Source organism: Bufo bufo, chromosome 1, assembly GCF_905171765.1.
Source record: "Bufo bufo chromosome 1, aBufBuf1.1, whole genome shotgun sequence".
In the NCBI taxonomy this organism is placed as follows: Eukaryota; Metazoa; Chordata; class Amphibia; order Anura; family Bufonidae; genus Bufo; species Bufo bufo.
In genome coordinates this window covers 209,782,533-209,807,872 of record NC_053389.1, presented here as the reverse complement: position 1 = coordinate 209,807,872, position 25,340 = coordinate 209,782,533, and the positions used below count along the sequence as shown (strand labels likewise).

The 25,340-nt window shown below is 42.2% G+C and overlaps 1 protein-coding gene across 3 annotated transcripts in view; it reads right to left on the bottom strand.

Moving 5' to 3' along the window:
* Positions 1–890: 890 nt before the first annotated feature.
* LOC121003135 (beta-2-glycoprotein 1-like) overlaps positions 891–25,340 on the bottom strand; it is a 69,590-nt gene continuing 45,140 nt past the window's right edge. Inside the window, exons 3-8 of one of the 3 annotated variants that reach the window (XM_040434730.1) lie at positions 18,002–18,190; positions 12,377–12,479; positions 10,635–10,711; positions 10,290–10,469; positions 7,671–7,868; positions 891–1,335 (exon numbers count right to left, since the gene is read on the bottom strand). In XM_040434730.1, coding sequence (XP_040290664.1) covers positions 1,262–1,335; positions 7,671–7,868; positions 10,290–10,469; positions 10,635–10,711; positions 12,377–12,479; positions 18,002–18,190 — 821 coding nt within the window. In that variant the 3' untranslated portion in view covers positions 891–1,261. The remainder of the gene's footprint in view (positions 1,336–7,670; positions 7,869–10,289; positions 10,470–10,634; positions 10,712–12,376; positions 12,480–18,001; positions 18,191–25,340) is intronic. The other 2 variants (XM_040434747.1, XM_040434740.1) reach the window with 2 other exon arrangements.

Sequence of the window (25,340 nt, the reverse complement as noted above, 5' to 3'; positions counted from 1 at the left end):
AAATACCACAGTGCAGCACACAATACTGTTACCCCCATTGCAATATTCCATTTTATCACTGTCCTGAGGATGGCTATACAGTTGAATTCAGGAGGACACGTGCAGCCGCTGGCTAAGTGAATATGTACCTAATGCTCCTGGGATTAACGCTGAGAGCATCAGATCGTTATGTACCTAGCCAGTGGCCAGGAGGAGTGGTCGGTTCCTTGGGCATCAACCCACCAAGAAATTTCCCTGTAGGGTGAATGTCCAGTCTGTCCCTAGATACTGGGTGGTGGATGGCTTGTGCAACTTTTTATCTGCTCTCCTATTTTAAGATGGCTGTGCCATTGTATAAAACAAGCACTTTTTACCTTTTGTGTCACCTTTATCTCCTCCTAGATCGTAAACTCTCATGAGCAGGGCCCTTACTCTCCTTGTTTTAATTTTTTGACTTGTTTGTTGCTATGTAATGTATGATTTTGCTTGTACATGAACCCTCTGATTGTAAATATTCTGGCTCTATATACAGTAAGTAAAAAATACCTTTATCATCATTATTAATGTTGAGTGAATCGAAGTATCCATTTTCTTCAATCATGATGGCCACGACAGCCTCTCTGTGAGCATATGGATGAGGTGAGTATGTTTCTTTTTGTTTTTAACTCTGTTCCCAGTTATTGCGCTTGCTACATACAATGGAATGCGATTCATGACAAAGTAATTTGTATCAAATCAAACTTCAGCGAAGCAGCCGAATAAAATTTTTGTAACTTCGCTCATCTCTAATCATTATATTAGGCAATGCTTTCAGGGGAGAATACATGAGTCATATGGTATGGAATGGAGCCTGCTACAAAAAAATCAAAGGCTATGGGCACAGTGTTATGGACACATCGTGTACAAATAAATCTCTGAGACAAGTTTTATTCGTATTTGTTAGATCCTCCGCAGCAATGATAAGAGATTGTCAGTCTTGCTTCAACTTTCAATCTACATTCTGTGCAAGGCATTGACGAGAAGAAACGTGTTTGAATGTGGTCTTTCCTCTTCTCCATGGCTGAGGAAAAGGAACACGCAATGTATTTAATACATAGTTGCTAACATCACAAATAAATATCACTCTGTACACATTTTCTACCATTAGACAATGTAATTGCAGCCTGGCCGTACTCTCACGCTGACGTGGAACATTATTTACAACCAGAAGGAAATAGTTTGTGAACACGTACACATTGGTGCACTCCTCATTGCAGTATTTATGGAGCCATCTTCTTCCATTCTACAGTTCTTGGCACAAAGAAATTTCTGACACGAGGTTCTTGGAGAAAAAAGTATACTGTACCCAAGTCGGCTCTAAAGAATATTGAAAGAGATATTTTTAGAATAAAATATTGTCTCAAATCAGTGTATTTGCTCCCCCAAGGACATACTACTGAGCTGACCCAATCATTCTACGGCTTTAAGGCCCCTCTTGGCACTGTCAAGTACATTACAGCCCGCAGGGTTAAATTAGCATGGTATAGCGTACAGGTGCCTCACGGATGAAGCTTTTCCTAATTAGAAGAGTACTTGTCTTTCAAGTAAAAAGTAACCTGTGAGGTATAATGTATGAGATGCTTGTAAATCTGTTAAAGGGGAACTGGCAGTTTCATTTGGATCATGCATCAGTATTCACCCATTATAGATTTCCCTTTTTTATCTATGAGGGTTCTAATCACATGCAGAAGCTTTTCTTTTCTTCGGGAAACGCACATCGATGGTATCCATATTTTCTGGATCTGTGGTTTGTGGACCAAAATATGATTGGTCATGCATTTTCTGCAATTTCCTCAGATGCTGAAAAGCTCCTGCTGCAAATTACATTCCTTACAGCTACTAGTACAAAGGTTGCCTCAGTTATGGCATATGAGGGGGACTCTGCGCCAGAATGGGGAACACCTCATGCATTACATCTACAGCCATTCATTTGAGTGTCTAGCATGTGATGCTTTACAACTGTTGTGACCATCTTAGAAGCAATCTCATTTTGACCTATTGGTTATCTTATTTAATCAGTGTGGTTCAACTGGCATCACTCACTGGAGGAAGGGAAATGTATGGGTTGCTGCTGTCTTTCCCATGATCAGGCATAAGTGCTCTTGTAAGCTGAGTCCTCTATATAAAATAGATGTATTTTGGGGGAATTCCCCTTTGACTAGGTGAAGGGCAGGGGCATACACAGATTTCACAGGTGCCCATAGCAAAATGTAGTATGGGCATCTCAGCCCCACCCAGTTTCCTAGTACACACGCGTCACTCACTCCTAGGCATAAACTGCAAAGCCCCATATTTCTTTTATATATATATATATATATATATATATACAGTTAGGTCCCTATATATTTGGACACTGACACAAATTTTGTTTTTATTACCTGTTTACTAAAACATATTCAAGTTATAGTTATATAATGGACATGGACATAAAGTCCAGACTTTTAGCTTTCATTTGAGGGTATCCACATTAAAATTGGATGAAGGATTTAGCAGTTTCAGCTCCTTTACATGTGGCACCCTGTTTTTAATTGACTCAAAGTCTGTTTCATGGGCAGGTGTGGGCAATTCCTTCCTTATTTCATTCTCAATTAAGCACATAAAAGGCCTGGAATTGATTTGAGGTGTGGTGCTCTTGCATTTTGAAGATTTTGCTGAGAAGTAAACATGTGGTCAAAGGAGCTCCCCCTGCAGGTGAAACAAGCCATCCTTCATCTGCGAAAACAGAAAAAACGCATCCGAAAAAATTGCTACACTATTAGGAGTGGCAAAATCTACAGTTTGTATATCCCGAGAAAGAAAGAATGTATTGTTGAGGTCACCAGTGCTAAAAGACCTGGGCGCCCACGGAAGACAGTGGTGGATGATCGCAGAATAATTACCATGGTGAAGAGAAACCCCTTCACAACAGCCAACCAAGTGAACAACACTCTCCAGGATATAGGAGTATCAATATCCAAATCTACCATAAAGAGAAGACTGCATGAAAGTAAATACAGAGGGTTCACTGCACTGTGCAAGCCATTCATAAGCCTCAAGAATAAGAAGGCTAGATTGGACTTTGCTAAAAAAAACATCTTCAAAAACCAGCACACTTCTGGAAGAACATTCTTTGGACAGATGAAACCAAGATCAACCTCTACCAGAATGTTGGAAAGAAAAAAGTATGGCGAAGGCATGGTACAGCTCATGATCCAAATTATACCACATCATCTGTAAAACACAGCGGAGGCAGTGTGATGGCTTGGGCATGCATGGCTGCCAGTGGCACTGGGTCCCTAGTGTTTATTGATGATGTGACACACGACAGAAGCAGACAAATGAATTCTGGGTTTTTCAGAGACATACTGTCTGCTCAAATCCAGCCAAATGAAGCCAAACTGATTGGTCGGCGTTTCATAATACAGATGGACAATGACGCAGGAGTTTATTAAAGCAAAGAAGTGGAATATTCTTGAATATATATATACAATAAAGACAAAATGGGAGGCAGCTCCGATCAAGGTTTGAAATGGCCGGGTGCACGCTCTAGGGAATAAAGCTTACCCAAAATATAATGTGCAAAAAAGAGCAGCACTCCAACGCAGGATAAAATGAAATACAAAAAGTTTATTCACCCATGGTGTAGCGACATTTCGGCTCCACAATTGAGCCTTTCTCAAGCTCAAGAAAGGCTCAATTGTGGTATTCCAACTCAGCCCCATTCATTTCAGCAGAGCTGGCCATAAACCTTACAGGGAAATTTCCAGGTGAGCCGATGCCCAGGGGGCCGCCTGAGCCCTCCTCACGACCGGCCAGTGTAGGTTTTTGGGGATGTATTTTGTGCTGCTGGCAGTATTTTGTGATGGACTGTGGTATTTGGCTCTGTGGTATAATGTGCCACAATATGGTATTTCTGGCCCTGCCTTCCATCATTTTGGACCCGTCTACAAAATGGGGCAACTTATAGTATTTTTCCAGGGCCACTTTAAGTTCCCAGTCCGCCCCTGACCTGGTGGCTCTATTGCTGCAAGACAGCAGCCATGTTTTTGTAATCCTGGACATCTCCTTTATTAATGGTGTGTGCCCCATAACAAATCCTTGGTAAAGACTGTTTTGATTCAGTTTTAGTAGGGAAAAAAAAGGGGTTTTATTTCTTCATTTACCTTTTTAAAAAAAATATTTAAAAAATCCTGGACTTTGATAAAAATGATATATTCTTTGAATAGACTATCTGTGTCAGACTGGTAGGGATTCAACACCCAGAACCCCCACTGTGGCCATTGGGGCTAGTGTAGTATACGGAGCTCATCTCCCATTGCCATACTGTCCGATAACAGCGTGTCCTGGAAAACCCCTTCAATTTATTGAATGGACATTACTATCAAAATGTTCATCACATACTGTATTAACAGCCTATATATCCTATGTATTTTTTTTTTTACAGACAATGGTTGGACAGTTTTCTGGATAAATTAGAGTATAAAGTTACTTCTTGTATTTGACTACCTGTCCTGGCTCTTAATTTCCTTCTTCATTTGGACTTTTACCATGGCAAACAGTCTCACTTGACTTTCTCAGTCAGACCATTCACTGGGGCCAGGGAGGGAAGGAAGAGGAGTGACTCAATCAAACATTATACTAGCAGATACCATCTTTTCTCAGCAGCAGTAAACTAAACAATGGATTACCTATCAATTTAAGAGTCGTATCTCTCTTTGCTGACTGCTACAGAAGTATATTCTTTTGAATTTAATTTCAGTGGTATAGTGCTGCCGAAATGAGAGAGAAAAACAAGCAAAAATTATAAAAAAAGTTTTCTATGAATATTGAGTTAAAAATGCCCCTTTCTTATGAAAGTGTCTCTTTAATATATCTGTAGAAAAAGATATCTGATGGATTGCCGTAAGAAATAAAGCTACTTTACACAAGGCATTGATTGTATGTATGTTATGTGTGCAGTTTTTTTTTACTGTATCTTTGTTAATTTTACAGTTTTACATTTCGTTCAGAAAAAAATATATCAGGTCTGGAGAAAGAGAAAATCTGCCACAGGAGCTTATAAAGACAGCCTGCTCTCTTAGGGACTTGTATGTGTTTTCTCTTTAGTGATGATTTCTCACATTGACAAAGCTGAGACTGGCACTCCAACATAGTGTTATTCTTTCAAGAGCTTTCTGTGGAAAATGAAACCTTTCCTTATATTTACATGAGCCTTTTCTGGCAATGTTATCAAGGTTTTCTTGCTGCGGTATTTAATTATATTTTCCATATCAAGATTTCATGGCTTTCCACATGTCTGCTTGCTGCCATTCAACAAAAAAAAAAAATTGTCTACTTCTAGTGGACATAAATTTATCTTGGTCATGTCATGACCACACATCTTCATTGCTCTTTACAAGACCCGGCTCAGATATCTGTAGTGTGACTGTAGTCAGCCATACACTTGTTTCTGTATTAGTAGCTGGTACTGTCTCTTTAAGACATAGCCGGGTTCACATTACCATTTCGTTTTCTGTTCTTCTGATCCAACAGAAGAATAGAAAAAACAACAAAAAAAAAAGAATCCTGTATTTTAGGGCTCATCCACACGAACGTATTTTGTTTCCGTGTCCGTTCCGTATTTTTTTGCAGCTGGTATGCATAGCCATTCACTTCAATGTGGCCTCAAAAAAACGAAAATGGCTTTGTGTGCATTCTGTTTCTGTATGTCTGTTCCGTAAAAGAATAGAACATGTCCTATTATTGTCCGTATTACAGACAGGTATAGGACTGTTCTATTAGGGGTCAGCTGTTCCATTCTGCAAAATACGGAATTCACACGGACGTCATCCATATTTTTGACGGATCCGTATCATCTCTAATAATAACAAATGTGATGGGCTGCATATGCCCGTTTCTCACTCTACTCGATCCACCCTGCTGAAAAGTCAGAAAAGTGCAAGTAAAAGTGTGGCAAGCATTGCAACCTTTTGTTGCTACATGTCCCCTGCAGTTTTTGATGTAGTTTTTTTTTGCCAAATACAGGAGTAGATAATAATGAGAAATATCAGTTTTTCCTTGGTACCTTCATTTATGTCCTGGCTTTGGCTTAAAAATGCATCAAAAACTCAATTTGTAAATATAGCTAACAATCTGTTCCATGAGATCTACTTTCCCAGATTTCTTTTTTTTCCCATAAAATGGAAATGGAATGGAGATCAGGAAATTTCTTGTGTCTTTTACAAAAAAATTGATTCTAGCCCAAATTGGTTCTACATGAAACAGAGAGCGAAACACTCCTCTGGGAAACAGATGTATAAATCAGTCCTCCTTCCAAAAGGAATGAAAACTAAGGGGCACATTTATTAAGACCAGCATTCTAGATGCCGGTCTTAATAAAGCCCTAAACTGGTGGTGGATCTGCCGAGGTTATGAAGAGGTGCCGGCCTCTCCATAACTTCGGTACATCCAGCGTCAGTTCTAAATGTAAGATAGCTTCTGGGCTGTCTTACATTTAGACCATTTCCTAGGCCCAAAACAGACTTTGATCAGAAAATGATGAATGACAATGGCCTGCCGGCATGTCCACTTCCCCAACCATGCCACGACCACAATTTTTGACCTGGCATGAGCAAGGAAAAGTCACAGATAGCAGCACAAATAACTGTTGTGCTGCCACCTGCACCTGAAATGCGCCTAATTTTAGTGTATTTGAGAATAATTAATGACCCAAATATCTCTAGGTAATACTAATCTGAAAAAGAGATATGCAAACCAGTCTTCTGGAAAATAAAACTGTCTTTGGAAAAAAGGGGTCTCATACTACTAAACAGCTCTTTATCAGAACAGAGCAGAGATCATTAGCCTAGCTTCCTAAGAGGCCTTGGTTGTGGTCTGGGGTACTATTTCTTTTCTCCTTATGGAGAAAGAATGAGGAGCAAAAACAAATGCAAGATAGCATATCTTACATCGGCTGGCATCAGAGAGGCTCAGCTTTCTTTGCATATCTTTGGGTTTCTGGGAAATATTCAAATTAGCTCTCTCTTCCTCAAAAAATTCAGGTTCATTAGAATCCAATTTTTTTTTTAAATTCGAGATGAATTCTGAATCAATTGGCTCATATGTAGAATGGACACATTCCTAGCTTTAGCCGCAATAAAAACCCACAAATTTACAAGTTACAGATGTAGCAACATTAATTTGATACTTAGGCCTGTTTCACACTGCCGACAGTAGTTCCAGCAGAGAACAGCCTGCTGTAGCTCTCAGGATCCACAATTGCTTGATGTTACCAGAATGCACGACGGCTAAATTGACTAACATGGGGTTCGGCAGAGATCCGGCCACTACTCAGCATATATGCCCAGATTTGGCCGGACAAATAACACTGTGTAACATCCGGCAATGCCGGAATAGCCTGCCGGAACTACTGCTGGCTGTGTGAAACAGGCTTACTGGTTGAATACAATGTTGCAGCAAACTGTAAGTTGAAACGTAACACAACATATCAAGTTAAAGTTTGCTGCAACTGTATTAAACAGGTTAAGATTCATGCTAACAATTGCTACAACTGTAAATAGGAACACACGTTGTGACCTGGGACAATACTGGCAATTTACAGGTAATGTGCTGTGTCTTTACATGAAATCCTGGCAGTGAGTGGAGCACAATGTATGTGTTACAACACCGTTTACCTTCATAACACTCTGGAGGTTTGAGTACACCATCAAAACATTGGCTGGAGGCGGTAAAGCTGCAGGCTTGTGTTTTATTCCGGCAAAAAAAATTCACATTCTCGGAGTGATGCACCAAACCCTCATCAATTTCTGTAACCCAGACTTTCCGACCTTGGTAAATAACTTGGCTCCGCGTTACTGGCACGTTACACCTTGCTGTGTACAGAACAGAAATTAACATATACATAAAGACATGATAAATAAAATGTTTAATTTACAGTCTTTATGAGCTCTATGCTAAGACTGCATGAGAAATGGCCACCAGCCCCCTCCCCCTCTATAAATGCACAAAATCGCTGTCTGTAATGGCAGTGCTTCTTGCCACAGCTTGTCACAGGAGGTTGGATTATTCAGTTAGGGGGCCTGATTTTTTACAGTGAGGCAATGGTGCAGCCTCCACCCTCCAAAGAAGTAACTTGAAGGTTCTGGGTCCCAACGCAAAATCTGTGACATATCCCCTACCTGCCATGTGCCATTTATAATACTGGAGGAGGGTTGTAGTACTTCTAACAGTCTCAGAACACAGTCCCAAAAATGTTCAGTGCAAATTTCCCCAAGATGGTTTTGTATGGTATAGGCCAGGTTTAGATTGAATGTCCTCCTTTACTCTTCCTCTGTAGAATCTGAGGCTGACAATAATACTTTTGACAAGATACCTGTAATACGCTACTGCTTCATACAGATTTCAGGAAACGAGTGGTCAAGTTGTGTCTAAATGTGGATAGTGTCTTCCATTCACAGCAGTAATGTCTAGAGCTTTAGATAGCAGTGCACCTTAGTGACTCCGTTTTCTCAGCCATTACAGATTTTGGAATTTCCTTTCTCTCTCTCTCTCCAGGAATATTTCAATATAAACACAACTTCGTACTTCCATTGCTAACAATAGACTTGTCTACTAGACTGATTTATGGGTGGAGCAAAAATTCCACACCTCAGCTTCCTTAGGGGCTGTGCCAGAATTGGTTAACTCCATCACTCACATACATTACCGTTACTGGGAATACAATGCATAAAATGAAATAACATAAGTCAACAAAGCAATTTGCAAGTACCCCCTGCTATGGGGTTCTTTATATGCATACTACACTGGATAATGAGCAATACTTTAGTTTTATGGCAGTGATTGTTGAATCGCTGTGTTAACCAACATATTTGACTTTGGACTAATCCTAAGAGTGTTATTCTGGAAGTCTCCTGGTATTCACCCTGTACAGGGAGCTAGACTTAGTTGCAGGGAAATCACTAAGATGCTACCTACTGGAGTAGTCTCTGTGTGGTTGACCCACGGAGGTCAGAGACACCGCTGTGGTGCACTCAGGGGTCAAGCAAAACCGTAGCCAGGGACAGGCCAAAGTAAGGGCAGGCCGAGTGTTAGCTAAATGGTAAAAAGTCTGTGGTCAGGGTAGGCATTACGGCAACATGGAGGTCAGGCACAGGTCAGGTCTGGCAGCAGTGGGTCAGAGTCCAGTAAACAGGAAGAGGTCAGTACACAGGCAGACAAATGAATGCAGCACACCTGCACTGGAACTAGCAAGCTAAAGAACCCATTTCCACAGGGGAGAGCACCAGCTGGTGAAGATGAGGGTGTGTACGTTTTGGCCCTTAAGAGCCAGAGGGAGAGCGCGCTCCCTATGAGCAAAGGAGAAGTTTTGCCAGCAATCAGGCTGTAGCTTGTGTGAAGGGACAGAGCAGACCTGGTGGCTGGACCCACCGGGAAGAAGACAGTGAGAGGCAGGTAGGGCTGCAAAGCAATGTAAGTCTTGGAGGGTGGGCCATTTTCTTATACTTTAGCACTGACCCAAAAAAATAAAAATATACAGTATATATAAAGGGCAGTTTTGTGGAGTACACGACTAATAGTTGTCCTGTGGACAGATTCTCCCACTTGAGCTGTGTCTGCTTCTATCATCAGTGCTTCCCCCGGCCTCCAAAAAATATATCCAAATATCACTCGCTAGTGCATACACAAGATGACAAAATGATATTTGGACATTAACAGCCCAAGTATAATATGTTTAACGACCTCACAGTGCTGGATCAAGCTATTGTAGTTAAAGAGAACCTGTCATGTGGATATTTGATTATAATCTAACTAATTATATACAATCATTAACTACTAAAAAGTACCTTAGATGTATTCACTTACTGGTGTGACAGATGCTTACCTCATAATATACACACAAAGATGCCGCATGCCGCATGCTAATGAGCTGATTTGAGTCCAGCGTGATGTGATTGAGTCCAGCGTATATTTAATTCAGAGCTATAGCCACTCCCCTGCCCACCTGCTGCTGATTCATATGGAAAAAAAACTGTCATTCAGCAGCAGGTGGGCGGGGAGAGTCAGGAGCTCATGAATATTCAGGACTCATCATTATCAGCTGGATCTTTTCCATACAAGATGTTGGCAGATTGACTGGGTCAATTAAAGAAAGTGACCCAGCATTTTGCTAAGAGAATCAGTCACTTATTTATGTTGCCCTTAGTTAGGACACCATAAACCTGGTGACAGGTTCCCTTTAACCAACGTATAAGCTGACAAACCTATTCTTCATTAAGCTCCTATCCATGTTTTACCTCTGCAGGCTGGACCATCAGACCACTGTCCATTTTCCATACAGGTAACACTGTGTGATCCATCCATAAAGAAATTTCTTTTGCACATATAGTATATCACTTCTGAGACTTCATACTCTGCTTTCTTCACAGCTACAAGAATTCCTTCTTTGATCTCTAGAGGTGGTGGACAATAGAGTTCTATAATATAAAATAGGGCAAATTTATAAACTTTTCAATCTGAACTATGACTCAGAATAGACAAGTTTAATAAAGGGGTTGTCTGAAAAAATAAAATCTGGGCATTGGCAGATGGATGGACTGAGTGAACTGCTGTATAAATATACAATGACAATAATATCTTACTTCTACATGTCGGAGCATAGTTGGACCAGGTCTTGTTCCCCAGGCACTCTGTGAATGCAGAACCTTCCAGTCTATAGCTGTGCAAGGAGAAAGCACAATCATATAAGTCTACTTGACACAGACAACTATGTATATTGAATAGTAATGGGACGGCTCACTCTCTATATACACGGATAGGTGCCAATGTCCAAAAATGAATCACCCCTTCAAAGACAGTAAATTTAAATAGTATTGGACCGGCACTGCAACATATGGGTTCACGCAAAGAACCAATAAAGTAGAGTAGTGCAATTTATTAAAACATAAAAAACATAAAAGCATACATACACGTAATAGTGGGATGGATAAGATAATGGGTGGACTATCTCATGTATCAAGTCCATAAAATGCAGGTTATTGGAGAAAATGGATAATGTCCCGTACTTATGCAAATAATACCTATTAGGCAAAATCGATAGCAAACAGTCTCATAGTATGATGAGTATGATACTCACTATTTACTGCGCAACTCTGTGGCGTCCCACATGTAAGAGCGCTTACCTCAGTGTCGATTCAATCCAATGCAAGCGGCAGAGTGTAGTTGCTTACTGACGTCGTAAAATTGGATCTCCGTAAGATCGCTTCAATTATCGTGAGATGAGCTGTTACTTTTTCTTTCTCTTTCGCATAATACAGACTCTTCAATCGAGGCTAAAAATCGCAGTGATGCTTCGATCTTGTGATCATAGATTGCTATCAGTAGCCAGCCGTTAATAAAGTCAACCACCAGTCGGTTTGCTTTCGTTCGTTTCAGAAAATAATTTCCTTGGTATCTTTCAATGTTGCATGGCCATGCTTAAAATTTCGGACTCTTTATAAATATCCCATCGATCCCAGACTCGTTTCGAAATAGATCCCTTTTTCTTCCTCAGTGGATTTTTCATAGATTGCTACTGATAGCAATCTATGATCACAAGATCGAAGCTTCACTGTGATTTTTAGCCGCGATTGAAGAGTCTGTATTATACGAAAGAGAAAGAAAAAGTAACAGCTCATCTCGCGATAATTGAAGCGATCTTACGGAGATCCGATTTTACGACGTCAGTAAGCAACTACACTCTGCCGTTTGCATTGGATTGAATCGACACCGAGGTAAGCGCTCTTACATGTGGGACGCCACAGAGTTGCGCAGTAAATAGTGAGTATCATACTCATCATACTATTAGACTGTTTGCTATCGATTTTGCCTAATAGGTATTATTTGCATAAGTACGGGACATTATCCATTTTCTCCAATAACCTCTTATGGACTTTATACATAATAGTCCACCCATTATCTCATCCATCCCACTATTACATGTATGTATGCTTTTATGTTTTTTATGTTTTAATAAATTGCACTACTCTACTTTATTGGTTCTTTGCGTGAACCCATATGTTTGAGTGCCAGTCCAATACTATTTGAACTATGTATATTGAATTATAATATATTTACCAATTTCATTGTGTCATATCAAGTTAATAATGTGAAAAATGGAACCTTTCTACAAGAAGTTTTTGAGTTAGCCTAATCAGTCCTTTTAAGCTGTTGTACATTGTAAATGATGGGCTAGTGACTGTGATACATGGCTATGACTTTCCATACCTGACTGCAACCAACCACAGATGCATCTTGGCATATCTCACTCAATGATAGCATACCCCAAAAGGGTACTTTAATGGTCTCATTTCTACAGATAATAGAAATTTAAACTTGAGCTTACCCTGGGTTGCATGTATACTTGACCAGTACTCCTTCTATCAAATGTCCATTCTTTACAAAGTATCCATTCTCAATACTTGGAGGCTCATTACAAGTGGACACAGCTAGATTTAAAGACACGTAGGGTTATTCAGTTTAATATATGAAACAAAAAATTCTATTGATATCACATTATAAATCAGAATTAATATTTGTTGGTATATGAACATCATATGGACCCTGGAGAAGAGCCACTGGAAAGATACTACATTTCCTTACAGTATTTTCTGAGGAAATATCTGTTGGAGGTTCAGAGTTTCTATACTCACCTCCACTGAATCCCTATTGCTGCTGCCCAGGTCCCCATTGATCTCTACTCCCAGATCTCTTCTAGACATGCAGGAAATGCCTTGAAATTCCTGTTCAGCCAATCGGTGGCTGAAGTGAGTCACTGCTGCAGCCAGTGATTGACTGAGAGGATATCTCAAAGCATTTCTTGGGTATCGAGATGGGAGTCGAAGTAGAGAGCAGTGGGGAGTCAGTTAGCGTCAGAACAGAAGAGGTAGTTAATCAATGGAGGTAAATATCACTTTTTAAGTCATTCTAACCCTGCTGCCACTAATTCTTGGTGCCCTGGAAAGCCCCTTTTTAATAACCCTAATGACCATGGAAATTACTTGCTTTTGTCTCATCAATTGCAATTAAAACTGACACCCCCTGAACTGGTACATATGGCACCTCCAATATTGGCACATTAGAATATGCATGTGAACCATTGGGAACCTGTCCTACTGAATCAATGTGTAATAGAGTAATAGATATGGAAGGCCCCCGAAAGTGACACTGTGGTACTTCTTTTTGGTAAGACTGGCATCTCAGATATTTGTGTTTTTAACATTTCTGTACAGAATATGCTGTAAAACGTTTTTCAGAAGGCTGTTATCAGTCTGTGTGCGTGCACCTTTTGACCACACCAGAAGGCCACAGTATTTTCCAAAAGTAAGTTGCCAAATTATACAGCCACTCTGTTGGTTTGGGCTGAGACACAAATTCTGCAGTGTTGCTATGCGTGCAGTTCTACAAACTCGCTCTTTGCAGTTTGTCATATAGAGTTGTATTAAAAGCAATGCAAGAGGCTATTCAAGTCAGATTTTTTAAAAGATTTGGTTTAACTATTACCCCCTTAGGGTGCATTCACATGACCGTATGTATTTTGCACTCCTCAAAAAATACGAATTACGTCCGTGTTGCATCTATTTTTTTGGCGGATCCATTGTAACAATTCCTATCCTTGTTTGCACAATGGAGAAGAATAGGACATGTTCTATATTTTTTGCAGGGCTGCAGAATGGACATACGGATGCGGACAGCACGCAGTGTCCTGTCTGCATTTTATGCAAACCCATAGGAATGAATGGGTCTGTATCTTATCCGCAAAAAATGCAGATAGGATGTTGACCAAAAATACAGTCGTGTGAATGGGGCCTAAAAGGGCTTATCATGGAAGGGGGGGGGGATTTTATCTTATCTTTCACTTTTTCTTGGTTTCCGTAAGAGGCTGAAAGTTATGGTCCTTTAAAGGATTCTTTAAAGGGGTTGTCTCACTTCAGTAAGTGGCATTTATCATGTAGAGAAAGTTAAGGCTACTTTCACACTAGCGTTGTTTTAATCCGGCGTTCAATTCCGACACCGGAACTGCCCGCCGGATCCGGAAAAAAGTGTGAAAACGGATTACATTTGAATCCTGATCAGGATTTTGATCACAATGAAAAAATGCATTGGAAAAAACGGATCCGCCATTTATGGACTTTAACTTTTTTTTCACATTTTTCGGGTTTAACATGCAAAAGCCGGATCCGTTTTGACTGAACACACAGTGCCAGATCCGGCGTTAATGCAAGTCAATGGGAAAAAGGCCTGATCCGGCGTTCAGTCAAAGTGTCCAGGCTTTTTGGCCGGAGGTAAAAATACTGCATGCTACGTTTTTCTGAAAAGCCTGATCAGTCAAAAAGACTGAACTGAAGACATCCTGATGCATCCTGAAGGACTGACTCTCCATTCAGAATGCATGGGGATAAAACTGATCAGTTATTTTCCTGATTTGAGCCCCTAGGACGGAACTCAGCGCCGGAAAAGAAAAACGCTAGTGTGAAAGTACCCTAATACAAGGCACTTCCTAATGTATTGTGATTGTCCATATTGCTTCCTTTGCTGGCAGGAATCATTTTTCCGTCACATTATGCACTGCTCGTTTCCACGGTTACAGACCATACTGCAATCCATCAGTGGCGGTCGTGCTTGCGCTATATACAGGAAAAAGCACCAGCCTATATGCGCTCCTATGGTCCCGGCCACCAGAGAGGCTGAAGCTTTCTCATACACTGCGTGCAGAATTATTAGGCAAATGAGTATTTTGACCACATCATCCACTTTATGCATGTTGTCTTACTCCAAGCTGTATAGGCTTGAAAGCCTACTACCAATTAAGCATATTAGGTGATGTGCATCTCTGTAATGAGAAGGGGTGTGGTCTAATGACATCAACACCCTATATTAGGTGTGCATAATTATTAGGCAACTTCCTTTCCTTTGGCAAAATGGGTCAAAAGAAGGACTTGACAGGCTCAGAAAAGTCAAAAATAGTGAGATATCTTGCAGAGGGATGCAGCACTCTTAAAATTGCAAAGCTCCTGAAGCGTGATCATCGAACAATCAATCGTTTCATTCAAAATAGTCAACAGGGTCGCAAGAAGCGTGTGGAAAAACCAAGGCGCAAAATAACTGCCCATGAACTGAGAAAAGTCAAGCGTGCAGCTGCCAAGATGCCACTTGCCACCAGTTTGGCCATATTTCAGAGCTGCAACATCACTGGAGTGCCCAAAAGCACAAGGTGTGCAATACTCAGAGACATGGCCAAGGTAAGAAAGGCTGAAAGACGACCACCACTGAACAAGACACACAAGCTGAAACGTCAAGACTGGGCCAAGAAATATCTCAAGACTGATTTTTCTAAGGTTTTATGGACTGATGAAATGAGAGTGAGTCTTGATGGGCCAGATGGATGGGCCCGTGGCTGGATTGGTAAAGGGCAGAGAGCTCCAGTCCGACTCAGACGCCAGCAAGGTGGAGGTGGAGTACTGGTTTGGGCTGGTATCATCAAAGATGAGCTTGTGGGGCCTTTTCGGGTTGAGGATGGAGTCAAGCTCAACTCCCAGTCCTACTGCCAGTTTCTGGAAGACACCTTCTTCAAGCAGTGGTACAGGAAGAAGTCTGCATCCTTCAAGAAAAACATGATTTTCATGCAGGACAATGCTCCATCACACGCGTCCAAGTACTCCACAGCGTGGCTGGCAAGAAAGGGTATAAAAGAAGAAAATCTAATGACATGGCCTCCTTGTTCACCTGATCTGAACTCCATTGAGAACCTGTGGTCCATCATCAAATGTGAGATTTGCAAGGAGGGAAAACAGTACACCTCTCTGAACAGTGTCTGGGAGGCTGTGGTTGCTGTTGCACGCAATGTTGATGGTGAACAGATCAAAACACTGACAGAATCCATGGATGGCAGGCTTTTGAGTGTCCTTGCAAAGAAAGGTGGCTATATTGGTCACTGATTTGTTTTTGTTTTGTTTTTGAATGTCAGAAGTGTATATTTGTGAATGTTGAGATGTTATATTGGTTTCACTGGTAAAAATAAATCATTGAAATGGGTATATATTTGTTTTTTGTTAAGTTGCCTAATAATTATGCACAGTAATAGTCACCTGCACACACAGATATCCCCCTAAAATAGCTAAAACTAAAAACAAACTAAAAACTACTTCCAAAAATATTCAGCTTTGATATTAATGAGTTTTTTGGGTTCATTGAGAACATGGTTGTTGTTCAATAATAAAATTAATCCTCAAAAATACAACTTGCCTAATAATTTTGCACTCCCTGTATAGTGTGCAAGCCGGACCACCACCGATTTTTGCAGCCCTTTCTGAGAGCAGGAAATAATCTGAGCTCTGTGATATATAGGTTAATGTGATTTGGGGCAGGAGTAAAAAGCAAAGAGAATCCTGAAAGGGCTTCTCAGAGAGAGTGTAAGAGTCCTAAAGTAATTGACAATAAAAGTCCTGATTACGCCACCCCCACACAACAATTGACAGGTTTCTATGCAGGGCCGTTTCTGCCATCAGGTGGCGGCTAACCTGCTTCAGAGGGGAACGGCAATGCATGGCGGCATATGGGAGACCTCAAGGCCCCAAGCCTTTTACGCAGTAGAACAGCACGGTGCAGGAGGTCATGGTGATGTCCAACTCCAAGGCCTGCATAGGAGCTTGCAACTCTACACAGGTATTTAAAAAAAAAACATATATATGTGTTGGCACTACTTGGAGGGGGGGGGGGTATATACAGGTGGTGGAATCATACTACAAGAGGACTACAGAGGGGAGTGCATTATGTATACTATCACTAGAAGGGGGTATTTTAGTTCAAGGGGTCTATGGGGCGAGAGCATTCTATACTTACAACCACTACACGTGAACATTACATTATGTGAGAACTATAGGGGGGAAGTGAATTATATATACTGTATATAGTACCACCACAGGGGGCATTATGCTATGGGGGAACTACAGGGGGAAGTGCATTATATATAAACTGCCATTACAGGGGACATTATTCTATGGGAGGCTCGAGGCTAGAGAGCATTATATATACTGCCACAACAGAGTGCATTATACTATGGAGGGACTACAGGAGGCACAGCAATATATACTGTACTGTATATACAGTACTGCCACTACAAGTAGCATTATACTATGGGGAGACTACAGGGGGAACGCATAATATATACTGCCACTACAGAGGGCATTATACTATGGAGGGACTACAGGTGGCCATTCTACTATAAGGGGGCATTATAATACAGGTGGACTACAAGGGGTGAGAACATTATATATACTAGCACTATGAGGGGGGCATTATAATGCAGGCTGGAGCACTACATGGGGCATCATAATAGAGACCAGAGTACTACAGGAGGTATTCCAGTTCCCGTTCCCGAGTAAATAAGTGTAAAAATCTCAGACTGTCTGCCCAGAGGGAAATCTCTCTAAAACTGTATATGCCAACCATGTTGAGGTACATGTATTATATGCTTTATACCCCTTGACGTTTGGAGACCAATAGCACAGGAATGGACATTTTGCAGATATAGGCCAGTGTCACACAAGTATAATAATGCTGCCTTTGTGCACTCATATTACGGCCACAAGTCCCGGCTCGACACCTGTAATGTGCTAGCCTATGTCTTTATGAGGAGGCTTTCCCTAGCAGCACGACCACAGCTATAGGCCTTCTGCCTGCTCCTGTCTTACATGGTGGATGCTCCCCTTTGTAGTCCTGTGAAATGTTCATTTCTAAAGGCACTAGTCAGCATATGAAGCTGCAGCCATTTACAGTGTGCATGGGAATCACTGAGCTGGCTGGCTGGCAGAGCTAGGATAACAGCTGTACCCCGCTCCGTCTTCTGGCATTCCCACTGGTGATGTCTTTAAAAATGCAATAGGGAAGATTGCAGAGACTCCACATGTGAGCAGCATTCTTATGAATTACAGTGCTAAAATGAAAATGAATCATGTCACTTTGCTATTACCATCACAGGGTGCTGTCACACTCCACTTCTTGTCTCCTTGACAACGACTTTGTGCCACCTCCTGTCCATTGGCCATTTTGAATCCCGGTTGGCAGCGCACTAACATCTGATCTCCAAAGTTCCATGTTTCCTGCTTCAGAGATATGTTAGCATTCTCGAGGGTTACAGGCCACGGGCAGCTGCTGCGGGCTTTAACATAGAGTCCAATGTAATTCCACCATTACACACAGTGAATGTACAGTTAATACAAAGATAACGACATGGCGCAAAACAACAATAAACTGTGTAACCTCGTATAGTTTCTGCCATCGTGGTCACAGATGAAGCAGGGCTGGATTTATTATTGAACTCTTTAGTGTTTCACTTTCTGTGCATCATGCATAGTGCTAGCCATAATCCCATAATCACCAGGCCTGAAAGACAGGGGTGGATTGGCTATAGACCCTACAGGGAAGTTCCCCGGTGGGCCGATGCCCCAGGGGGCCACCCAAGTCCTCCTCTCTGCTGCTGACCTGGTACATAATGAGCTCCGAACAGTAATTAACTCTGTGAGAATCAGGTACTCATTTACCCAGCCACATGCCCTGAATTCAACTGCTGTGGCCAACATCTCACCTCCTAAGCCTCCTGCTCCATAGACAACTGGAGGAGGAAGATAGAAGATGGTAGCTATTGATGGCCATCATATGCCTCGTTTCCACTGAGCGGATCGGGTCGGTACGGTACGGTACGCTATTTTGGGTGTTTCCACTATGTAAGCGATCCATACAAGCGAACCGTACCGCACCATTCAGGGTCCTGCTTCAGATGTAGGGCCATAGAAAAATGGAACGGTTCGGTTAGGGCGGAGCTACTTGCGTCACACAATACATTCTCCTGATTGGCGGCCGAAATAACGTCAAACGTAAGAGCAACATAAAACACGAGCTGCTTGATGACCTCCAGTTGTTGCACTAGTGTGACGTCACGCTACACATTTTTTTCTAAACCACGTATGGACCCGGCGGCCCGAATTGCAGTGGAAACGCTCACCTAAATAGACCGGACCATTAAAAATCTTCCAAACTGTGCCGACCCGAACCGATCCTCTCAGTGGAAACGAGGCAATAGAGGGTCAGCTTTTGGGGCAGTATATTGTGCTACAATATGTTATTTGGTTCTGCTGAGATGGTATTTTGCACTATGGTATTATTGTTGATCCCACCTACTTGTGTTGACTCACCTTCTCTTAATTTGTACCTGACTACATGGGGCCACTTTTATTTTTTTTTCCAGGGCCACTTTAAATTCCCAGTCCGTCCCTTCTGAAATGACCTTAAAAGCTATGGACATCTTTGGGGAGATTCTTTTTACATTTAACTAATTTAACAAATTTGGAGCTAAAAATAGTTTATTTTCAATTGGTTTTTATTAAAATTTTTCCACAGGTTTTTCTCTTCAGCTTTCAAGTACATTCTGCTTTTAGTAAATCCTGACAGCTCATAAACATCCATTATACCTAAATTTTTATCAAATTGGTTTATGGGCTTATAGGAAATTACAGATAGAGCTATCAGCACAGCTCTTTGATGGATTCAGTGTGAAGCAGAATGCAGTAGTCTGCAAATGCACTGAAACTGAAAGCTGTAGAGGAAAAACGGTTGACTATTTTTTTTATAAAGGTGAATTAAAATATGATTTTTAGCCCAAAAGAAGTAAAAGGCAATGATACAAAAAACTGTCCCCAAAGGTTTCAATAGTCTTGAATGACCAACTTCATATTTTTGTTTTTGCCTCTCTGCATTTTGGCAGCCATAACTTTTTTTTGTGTGACATAAGGACTTGTTTTATGCAGAAAGAACTGTTTTTTTTTTTGCCATATTTAGAGAATGAGTGATTTTTTCTATTTTTCACTAGTTATTTTTTAGCCTGTTGAGCCTGTTCAGGTTACTTCATTTGAATACCTAATGAGTGTAATTCAGTTTTTTTTTTTTATGTAATACTTCTGGAAGAAAATGTATTTTATACTATATTGCTTTCTGGGGGGGAGGGGGAGTTATTTATTATTTTGTTTGTCTATATTTTTTATACACTCCTCAACATTGAAAATGCAGCACCAAGACAAAGTTATTCAAATCGAGGAAGTAGAAAGTGTCACGAAGATCTGCAGATGGTCAAATATTCAAGCACCTAGCTCCCATCTATGGCACGTAAAATGGGCATAAAAGCTAGATTGAAAATATAATAATAATCGGATGTCATATGAGATGACTGTTCAATGCCTCCTGTTTGTCAACGTGCCAGTTATCTCCACTTGTCACAAACTGAAAAGGCCAGAATCCTTGAAATGAGGGACCTTGGTTTTTCACTCTGCCAGACCACTATGCACCTAGGCTGAGATGGCACTACATGACGTTGGGCTACAAGCCAGACATTTACTGTAGCTACATGTGTTTCATTGACCTTATGCTACTACTCGCAAAGGCTTTAATGGTGCACAGCAAGATGGCAATGGAGGCTGAAATGGACGCAATGAGTTCTGCTTTTGTCTTGGATACAATGATAGAGAGATTGGTCTGGAGACCCAGTGGGCAATGTCATGAAGAGGCCTTTACAAGGAAACATCACACCGGTCCTACTCCCAGGATTGTGGTGTGTGGGGGGGGGGGGGCATAATGTATGGTAGCCAGTAGAGATGAGCGAATTTCATATTTTGAAATTCGTTCACCGCTTCATTTGGTGGTAAAAGGTGAATTGCGTTATGGATTCCCTTCTATGATGGAATGCATAACGGAATGCCTTTAGAGGCATTAGAGGCATTCCGTTATTCATTCCGTCATAATAGAAGTTTATGGGCTGCAAAACGGATCCGTCCCATTTCCGTTATGCAGTGAAGTTCCTGTAGTTTAAAAAATACAAAACTAATACTGACATAGCCCCATTCCCCTGGCGTAGCTATAGGGGGGTGCAGAGATAGCAGTTGCTACCAGGCCCAGGAGCCTGAGGGGGCCCAAAGACCCTTGTGCCGCATAAGAAGGCATCAATGATGTGTCCATCATCGTATCAGGAATTGTTATATACAGAATTCAATGAAATGTGATCCTACATTTACAACAGATTAGTAAATGAATAGACATGTGATCAAGATGGTTTTCAATGCTGAGAGAAATTATTGAGCCATCACATAAAATTTCACTAGCAGGCAGAGACTTTGATACACTTGAAATGTATGTTTTTCTTTGAAATTTGCGTCCATTAAACAATATTCATGCGTCTGTGTGTGAAAATAGTTTTTTTATGACAGCTTGCACCTTTAATAAGTCATATGTATATGATGATATTAGAGGAAACAGCACCATCTGGTCACCTTCCCTTTGGTGATAAAAGTCATTTAACAGGCAGAGCATCTGGGTTTCCGCAATGCCCTCCTCTGCAACATGTGTGCCAATGAGCCAGGATGATGTTTCTCTGTGATAAACGCTTTACTGGGCTTTCATTTTACAGTGTGGATCCCCTGGTATTAAAATGTCCCATCTTATTGTATTCATATTATTAGTCCTATTTCACAGTGAAGAGATGTATTGCTGCCTTCAGGATGCTAGCATTTCATTATAGAAGCAGTAGACTTGGTCATTGCTCGGTGTGAATTATTACTGTAAATAATTGTAGAGAAGAGTGCTATGCAACTGTTGTTTCGCAAAAATACCTTATTTAGTTATTTAGAATTGTAATTCTTTAAAGCCTTTTCAAAGCATAAAGGAGGTTTAAAGGGGTTTTCTGAGATTTTTATACTGATGACCTATCCTGAGTATAGGTCATCAGCATCTGATCGATGGGAGTCCGACACCTGAAACCTCCGCTGATCAGCTCTTTAGGAAGGCATCGGTGTTTCTGTGAGCACCGTAGCCTTCTCTAAGATTTTCCTAGGCCAAGTGATGACACGTTCATCTGTCACATGGCCTATGAGCAGCTCAGCCCCATTGAAATAAATAGGGCTGGGCTGCAATAGCAAGCACAGCCACAATACAATGTACGGCACTGTGCTTGGTAAGCTACGCTGCTGCCTTCTGAAACAGCGGATCAGCAGGGGTCTGGGGTGTTGGACCCTCAACGATCAGAAAACCCTTCTAAGGCTACTTTCACACTTGCGTTCGGGGGTTCCGCTTGTGAGCTCCGTTTGAAGGCTCTTACAAGCGGCCCCGAACGGATCCGTACAGCCCCAATGCATTCTGATGCGGATCCGCTCAGAATGCATCAGTTTGGCACCGTTTGGCCTCCGTTCCGCTCAGCAGGCGGACACCCGAACGCAGCTTGCAGCGTTTTGGTGTCCGCTTGGCCCTGCGGAGCCAAACGGATCCGTCCAGACTTACAATGCAAGTCAATGGGGACGGATCCGTTTGATGTTGACACAATATGGTGCAATTTCAAACGGATCCGTCCCCCATTGACTTTCAATGTAAAGTCAGGAGTCCCCTATTAATATACCATCAGATCGGAGTTTTCTCCAATCCGATGGTATATTTTAACTTGAAGCGTCCCCATCAGGTTAGAATATACCATCGGATTTGAGTTAGATCGTGAAACTCAGATCCGACAGTATATTCTAACACAGAGGCGTTCCCATGGTGATGGGGACCCTTCAAGTTAGAATATACTGAGAACTGTGTACATGACTGCCCCCTGCTGCCTGGCAGGTGCTGCCAGGCAGCAGGGGGCAGACCCCCCCTCCCCCCCCTGTATTTAACTCATTGTGGCCAGTGCGGCCCCCCCTCCCTCCCTCCCCAGTATTAAATGTGACCAGTGCGGCCCCCCTCCCTCTATATTCATTGGTGGCCAGTGCGGATTCCCAGTATTAAATGTGACCAGTGCGGCCTCCCCTCTTCCCCCCCCCTAATTAAAATCACCTCCCCCATCATTGGTGGCAGCGGAGAGTACCGATCGGAGTCCCAGTTTAATCGCTGGGGCTCCGATCGGTAACCATGGCAACCAGGATGCTACTGCAGTCCTGGTTGCCATGGTTACTTAGCAATTTTTAGAAGCATTATACTTACCTGCAAGCTGCGATGTCTGTGACCGGCCGGGCGCTCCTCCAACTCGTAAGTGACAGGTCTGTGCTATAAGCAATGTGCCGCACAGACCTTTCACTTACCAGTAGGAGGAGCTCCTTGGCTGCCATGGTAACCGATCGCGAGTTTGAGATCAAGTGTGTCTTTTTGCTATTAAGGCCACTTGCACATGGCCATTGTTCCGCCGTGGCCGTATTGCGGCTCGCTTACGGCGAGTCCACAGTACACGGGGCATCGGCTATGTTCATTCTGCATCACGGATGCGGCCCCATTCACTTGAATGGGTCCGCAAATCCGGAGATGCAGCAGATCGGAACGGAAGCACGGAACGGAACCCCATGGAAGCACTTGTTCTATCTTTTTGCTGAACGGACGGATCACAGACCCCATTCAAGTGAACAGGTCCGCGATCCGCATGCGGCTGCCCCACGGTTGGTCCCGTGCATTGCGGACCACAATTTGTGGTCTGCAGCACAGCCACGGCCAGAACAAGGTAGTGTGCAAGAGGCTTAAGTGTGTTACTTTAGATTACGTGAGGGAGTATCTGTGAGAGCTAAATTATTTGCGTGCATTGCTGAGTGGCTGTGTTGGAAAAGCTGTTTGAGGAGGCATATCTTTGTAGAAAATGTGAGCAAATTGCCCGGGCGAGTTTCAACACTGAGAAGTGTTGACAATTTGGAAAAGAGTTTGCTGCTCACTGAGCAAGCACTCTATGGGGTAGATGTGGGCGAGAGTGTTAGCAAGGAAGCTCAGGAAAGTGAAGTAGCTAGCTGGATAACAGTTAGAAATCAGGGTAGAGGGAAGAGTGCTAGGTAGGCTAGCCCTGATCTGACACAAGTTTGCAAGGTTGGCAGATGAGGGGAATGTCAGTTCAGGGAGAGCACTGCTGCAGCCGGACCCTTCCTCTGCCAGTCAGGGGAAAATAAGTTCCAGTAAGCAGGGGACCAGGAGAGCAGGGCAGGCCAGACAGGTGCTAGTAGAGGGAGACTTAATTATTAGGGGTAAAGATAGGGCGATCTGTCACAAAGACCAGGATCGTCGAACAGTGTGTTGTCTTCCTGGCGCTCGAGTTCATCACATCGAGTTGACAGATTACTGGGAGGGGCTGGAGAAGATCCAGCATTCATGGTCCATATCGAAACCAATAACAAAGTTAGAGGTAGGTGTAGTGTCCTTAAAAATGATTTTAGGGATTTAGGTCACAAGCTTAGGGCAAGGACCTCAAAGGTAGTGTTTTTTTCGAAATACTACCTGTACCACGAGCCACACAAGAAAGGCAGCTGGAGATTAGGGAGGCTAACAAGTGGCTCAAGAACTGGTGTATGAAGGAAGGGTTTGGGTTTCTGGATAACTGGGATGACTTTTCTGTTGGCTACAGGCTCTATCGTAGGGATGGGCTGCACCTCAATGGGGAAGGGGCAGCTGTGTTCGGGGGAGAAGATGGCTAGAAGGTTGGAGGAGTGTTTAAACTAGGGACTGGGGGGGAGGGTAATAAAGTTATAGGATGGGAAGATAGTGCAGATAGAGACCAGGGGCGAGGTAATGGGACTGGGGGAGGAATGGAAGGAGGGACTACAACAGTTCAGAAGAAAAGGTGTAGGGTAAAAAATATACATAAACCTCTTAATTGTATGTATACTAATGCCAGAAGCCTGACTAATAAAATTTGTGAACTGGAATTAGTGATGTGTGAGGAGGACTATGACATAGTGGGAATAACTGAGACATGGCTGGAGAGGGGAGGGGTCTGCCTTTATGTAAAGTCCTGTCTAAAGCCCACACTCCGGGAAGATATAATTGAGGGACATGAACATGTGGAGTCACTGTGGGTAGAAATACATGGAAGCAAAAACAATAATAAAATACTAATAGGAGTTTATTATAAACCGCCTAATATACCAGAGTGCACATAAAATCTGCTACTAAACGAGATAGATGAGGCGACAGATCATAATGAGGTCATTATTATAGGGAACTTCAACTACCCATATATAGACTGGGAAACTAAAACCTGTATATCTCATAAAGGAAAAAGGTTCTTGGCATAACCAAAGACAATTACCTTTTCCAAGTGGTTCAGGACCCAACTAGAGGGACAGCCATACTGGACTTGGTATTAACCAATAGACCTGACAGAACAACAGATGTGCAGGTTGGGGGACACCTGGGAAATAGTGACCATAAAGTAATAACCTTTCAATTGTGAAGTGTTTCTTCAGGGAGGAACAAACATACCAAACTTCAAAAAAGCTAAATTTAGCCAACTAAGAGAGGCCATAGGCCTAACTAACTGG